This window comes from Penaeus monodon, chromosome 41, assembly GCF_015228065.2.
Source record: "Penaeus monodon isolate SGIC_2016 chromosome 41, NSTDA_Pmon_1, whole genome shotgun sequence".
NCBI classification, from domain to species: Eukaryota; Metazoa; Arthropoda; class Malacostraca; order Decapoda; family Penaeidae; genus Penaeus; species Penaeus monodon.
The window spans coordinates 19392850-19399571 of NC_051426.1; the positions used below are offsets into that span (position 1 = coordinate 19392850).

At 28.1% G+C, this 6722-nt stretch overlaps 1 protein-coding gene across 4 annotated transcripts in view; it reads left to right on the forward strand.

The window, feature by feature from the left end:
- Positions 1 to 6722, forward strand: part of LOC119598556 (tyrosine-protein kinase transmembrane receptor Ror-like) — a 62425-nt gene that overhangs the window by 32787 nt on the left and 22916 nt on the right. For all 4 annotated transcript variants that reach the window (XM_037948193.1, XM_037948191.1, XM_037948192.1 and 1 more), the window contains exon 7: positions 5849 to 6052. In XM_037948193.1, the coding sequence (XP_037804121.1) occupies positions 5849 to 6052 (204 nt within the window). The remainder of the gene's footprint in view (positions 1 to 5848; positions 6053 to 6722) is intronic.

Sequence of the window (6722 nt, forward strand, 5' to 3'; positions counted from 1 at the left end):
ATTTCCAAACCAAAAAAATTTCTTTTTTCCCCATTTTTTATTTTTATTTTTTTTTTTTGCTACTTTATTATTGTAAAATGATAGTAGTATGTATGAAATGAAAATAATGATAAAGTAATTAATAATAATAAAAATAATAATAAAATAATAATAAAAATTTTAAATATAATATAATAAAATTATTATAATTATCATTATCTTTATTAATTATTATTGTATAGTGCAGTAGTACATTATCATTTTTATCATTATTTTTATTTTTATTTTTTTTTATCTCATCATTTCATTATCATTATCATTTTTATTTAATTTTTACCATCACATATTCATCATCATATCATCATCATATCATCATCTTTCATAACTCATCACACACATCCTACCCTCACATCATCACTCATCACATCATCACATCATCATCATCATATCATCATCATCATCATCTCATAAACCCATTTTCTTTTTGTATCTCCATTATCTTATGGAATCATTACATTGTTTATATATTCTAATAAAATATTATGCTTTAGTGCAGAACGGTTTTTTTAATTTTTAAATTTTTAATCATTCCCCCATAAACAACTTTATAGTACAGCAAAATAAAAAAAACTGATGATGACGAACCGCTGACAGGAAAAAAAAACGTTTTTTTCTTTTCCAGATATTCGCCTAAAACTCGAATCTTTTGAAGGACCCAAAGATGGATTCCCAGAGCCTTTTTTCAATTGGCCCTCAGGAGTCGACTCAAAAAACAAACCCTTTCCGAATTTTCTAAAAACAGTTCCGGAGTCCCACCTACAAGACAATGTCACCTCTGCAAACCTCAGCAAGTACCCCCCTTTTTGCGCTACAACAGAACTGAGAAAAGAAATAAGCAAAGGTACACAGTCGACGCCACGCGATTCTAAAACACAATTAAAAAAACCAATATCTCACTCCTCAAACAGAAAACTTACCGGCTGTATCAACAAATTTCCCAAAGCCCTCTGACCTCCGCGCAAGTTTTCGGGCCGGGGGACGGCGACCAGACGCAGACAGACACGCTACGTGGGAAGCATGACCCGGAAAGCCTCGTATGCCATCCAAAGAAAAAAGCGAACCCGGGTTTTATATGCATATGCGTAATGACGGGGAAGTCCCCCTGGGGAAAATGCGACAGTTATTACTGTAAGCAGTCCTGGCTTCATCTTATTTACTTCTTTATTACAGAATTTGAAAATGAAAAGGAAAAAAATCTTATCTACTTTTTTTTCACTGTAATATTTTTGATAAATTTAAATTGTAAATAAGTTGCGTAAAAAGATAAACTTAACCGTTGACTGCCGTTGCCCTTTTAATCTCTGCCCTTTCCCCACAGTGAACTTGAGCCGTGGGGCCCGAGCCCATAAAGCCCCGGCGCCATCACGTCGCAACCAGGTGAGGCCAAAAGAGGTTTGGCGTTCATCGTTTGTGTTGTATTAGTAGAATAGGAGATTACTTACTTTCTTTTTGACTTGGTATTACTGGATAACTTTAACAAAAGATGAAATAAAAATAACAACAAAAACAAAAAAATAAATAATAAATAACAATAATAAAAACAACAGCAAAAACAACAAAAACTTAATTAAAAAATTTTATAAATATTTGTAAAAAACAAAAACGAAAACATTATAAAAATAAAATAAAATAATAAAATGATAATAATAATAATAAATAATAAAAAAATAATAATAATAATAAAAATAATTAAATAATAAAAATAATAATTCATATTAATAAAAATGCAAAAAATAATAACGATAACAATATGATGATAGTAAAATGTTTTTTTCATGATATAAAAATGAGAAAACAAATGCAACACACAACAACAATACATAAATGTAATTTAAGGAAAAAAAAAAACTAAATAATAATATAATAATAATGAAAATAATAAAAATAATAATAATAAAATAAAAAATAATAATAATAATAATAAAAAAAAATAATAAAATAGTAATAAAAAATTAATAATAAAAATAATAAAAATAAAAATTAATATAATAATAATAAAAATAAATAATAATAAAAAATAATAATAATATAATAAAAATATAATTATTATTTTTATTTTATTATTTTTAAATTTATTATCACGACATAATGATAATAATAGTAAAAAGATGTATATAATGATAAAAATAAAAATATAATAATAATAATAATAATAAAAAGGGAAATAATGTAATAAAAATAAAAAAATAATAATAAATAATAAAAATAATAAAATAATGATGATAATAATTTGCTTTTGGGAATAACTTATTTTATAATGTATTTTTTATTTTTATTTTTTATTATTATTTTTTTTTATTATTATTATTTTATTATTTTTATATTTATTTTATTTTTATTCTACCTTTTCTACATTTTCAATATAAATAGGGTTATTTTTTATTATTTTTTCATTATTAAAATTTTACATTATCATTATCATTTATTATTATTTTTTTATTAAATCTTTATTTTTATTATCATTAATTATTATTATTATTATTATTATTACAAATTAATTATTTTAATATAATTATTTTTATTATTTTATTATTATTTTTATTATTATTTTATTATTATTATTTTCATATCATATCATATCACACATCTCATCTCATCATCATCATCATCTCATCATCACATCTCTCATCATACATCAAAATCATCATCATTTTTATTAATATCATCATACATTTTTTTTTGGGGATATTATTTTTATTATTATTATCAGTATCACTATCATTATCATTAACATATTATTATTATTATTTTTATTATTTTATTATTATTTTTATTAATTTTTAATTTTTTTATTATTTTTTATTTATTTTCATTATTTTATTTTTAAATTATTATATCATCATCAAACACATCTTTATTATTCATTAACTTTATTTTTAATATCCCTACATTTTTCATCTTCATTTATTTTTGCTATTTTTTTTATTGTTTTGTTGTTTTTATTTTAAAATAATATAAAAATATAAAATTATATATATATATATATATATACTATATTATATTATATTATTATATATATATTATAATTATTTATATATTATATTTTTAATTATATATATATATTATATATATTATTTAATTTGTTCGTTGCTGTTATTGTGCGTCATTATTTTTTATTTTATATTTTATTATTGTTGTTGTTTTTGTTGTTTTTGTTGGTGGTGGTGGTGGTGCTGCTGTTTTTTGTTTTTTGTTGTTTTAACGTAAAATAGTAGTAGGTTGGGCAGAAATTATCCTTTTTTCCCTTTTATTATTATTATTATTGTTATTATTATTCTTATTGTTATTTTATTATTATTTTTTATATTATTAATTTTTATTTTTATTTTTAAATTTATATTACTTTTACGTTATTATTATTTTTTTTACTATTTTTATTATTATTTTTTATTATCATTATTATTATTATTATATTATTATTTTTTATTATTTATCACACACATTCCTATTATTGATTTTTTTTATTTTATTATTATTTTTTTATTATTTTTATTATTATTTTACCATCATTTTAAAATAAAAATAAAAATAAAAAATGAAATAATTTTTTATTACTATCTGTAGTTATTACTTTTATTACTATTTTTACCATTTTTTTTTATTATCATTATTATCATTTGTTATCATTATTATCATTATTATCATTGTTATTATTATTGTTGTTGTTGTTTTTGTTTTTGTTGTGTTTTTGTTGTTGTTATTATTTTTTATTTTTATTAGATTATTTATTTTATTTTTTTATTTTTTTATTATTATTATTCCCATTTTATTTTACCCATTAAATTATTATTATATTATTGATTTATTTTTATCTTTTATTTCTTTATTATTATTATTATTTTTTTATTATTATTTATTATTATTATTATTTTATTATTATTTTATTATATTATTATTATTATTATTAATTATTTATTTATGTTTCATTTCACATTATTTTTTGTTATCATCTTATTTTACCTTGATATTTTTTTTACCCCTGTCTTTCATTTTTATCTTTATTGCTGTTGTTTTTTTTGCTAATATTTTTTTTTTCGGTTCACTAATAATATTCATAATAAATCTTATTAATGCTTTACTCAACGCTCTCCCCCATCGTTTTTGTTGCAAATGCCCCTTTTTTCCCCCTTTTTTTCTTTCCAGTTTTACCTCTACTTATTAACCCAACAAACTTCATCACCAATATTGTTGTGAAAGGCCCTCGAATGGGTACAGAACGGGCCCCCCATTATCCACAGTACCGGTACCCCCCCGACTACTTTGATTGGTCTCTGTTGGGTTATTTATCCTTATGGCTTTTTGCTCTGGCGGAGGAAACCCTGGTCACGTTACTAAGGAACGTCACAAAACAAAAAATCCGGCCAAGTAAAGGAAAATCAATCTTAGTGATATATAAACAGGAAATTTTGTCATTATTTTTTTTTGTATTTATTCTTTTTTTTTTAAAAAAGTGTTGAAAGTAAACTAAAAATATTTTTTCCCCCGCAGCATCGCCGGGGGTCACTGGCGAAAAGTCACTCTCCTACGTACAACTTCGCGCCCCCAATTACTACGTCAGGGGCCCCGAACCTTCCTTTCCACACCTCGGGGGTCCCCCTGATTGATAAAGGGGCAGATTGCGTCATAGGGGGTTAGGGGGGAAAGGGTGTTTCGGCAAGGTGTATAAGGTGGGGGGTTATCCTAGAACTTTCGCTCTGTCTTTTTCAAAAGGCGTGGGGTTTTTTGGTTCGTGTTTTTTTCCTCCATTTTTTTTTATAAAAATAATAACTGGAAATTAAAGGGGTTTTATCTATCAGGGTGGCTGGATATGAATTTGATGCCCCAAAACATGTTGCTCTGCTCGAAAGAACATAGCCCCTGTGTTTCATATGGGACCTTTGCTTATTCGTTAGGGAATCCAAAATAAATTTTTGGAGAGTTTAGAAGTTTAATGGTCGTTGTTAGCTTTAAAAACTAAAGGGGATTTGTCTCACCTGTTTGACGGCCCTGAGAGGGTAGGTTCATTGTCTGGGAACCGTGTCTCGTGGCGGAAAGTCTTTTGCTGATGAATTTCGTTGTATAGCATACAACCTTAACTGGGAGAATAAATAAGGCAAGCCACAACTTTACACACACACACACACACCACACACACACACACAACCCCACACCACACACACACAACACACACAAAAACACCCCCACACAACACACAACCACACACCACACACACCACACACACACACACACACACACCACAAAAACAAACACACGTGTGTGGTGTGTGGTGTGTGTTGTGTGGGGTTGTGTGTGTGTGTTTTTAAAAAAGCAACTGGATCGTTTCCCAGATTAGATGTATTTTTCATTTAATCACTTTACAAGGGCAACGGAATTACTGATCGGGTTTGGAAAGCGAGAGTTTGAAAAAAATCATTCAGCCAAAAAAAAAACAAATCGTTCTGAATATTCCAAATAAAGTTACTGCAGAATTTAAAAAATCACTGACAAGCTTTAAAACTGCGGGAAATGCGTTGATTTTTTCTCTTTTATTATTATTATATTAAAATATTATTATTATTATTATTACTATTTTATTATTATTATTATTATTATTATATTATTATTTTTATTACTAAAATCTTTCTTTATACTTTTATTACTATTTCTTTTATTACCATTATTATTATCATTATCATTATTATTATTACTTCTTATTGGCTTCCATGCATTGACATGCCTCTCGGTCCATGTTTTTATAATGATCATATTATTGCTATCACTTTCCATTCACCGGAGTGTCCACCGTGACGTCCCCTTGCACCTGCGCAGGGGAAATACGGGCCGCGATGTCCCGAGAACCTGGTGGGAGGCGATGCGTCTGGGGCTGAGAGCGGCATGTCGGTGACGGTGGCGGTGAAGGTGCCGAAGGACTGCGCCGGAGTGGAGGCCGAGGCGGACTTCATGCGGGAAGTGGAGATCATGTCCGCCTTCAGGCACGAGAACATCGTGACCCTCATCGGCATCGTGGCCACGGGTAAGACTGCGGCGCCGTCCGCCTCGCTTTCTCCATGCCCGGTGTCGCTAACCACCTATAAATGTTAATTTTTTGGGCCCCGTATGTGCGCGCGCGGGGGGCGCGCGCGCGTGTGTTTTTGGTTTTTGTGTGTGTGTGTGTGTGTGGGTGTGTGTGTGTGTGTGTGTGTGTTTGTTTTGTGTTGGTGTGCAATTTGTGTGTGTGTTTTTTTTATGTTTGTGTGTTGGGGGAGGGTTTTTAACATAGCTACGACAAATCAAAAAAATACGGAATGCAATTTTCAGGAGTGGAAGGGCCTTGGATGGTGTTTGAATTCATGCCTTTTGGGGCCTGGCGGAAGTCCTAAAATCTTGTAAAAACAAATTTTATTCCAACGATCACCTGTAAAATCCCTTGGAAGGGAGATAGAAAATTTCTTCTATGACTAAATGAGTGCTACAATAGTTCCTGCAATATATTTTTTTTTTTACCTTTAATAGAGTAGGGCAATAAGCCTGAGATTTTCTGGGTAAGTGTTCCGAAGGCAAGTGGGGATCCAGATACCCGAACCGATGAGATCACTGTGATAAAGGGTCTTGCCCATTATAAAGAAAATGGAGGGTGGTTTTAAATTTTGTTGGAAAAAAATTTAATTCAAAAAGTTTTTTTTAACTTTTTTTTCACAGCCCCT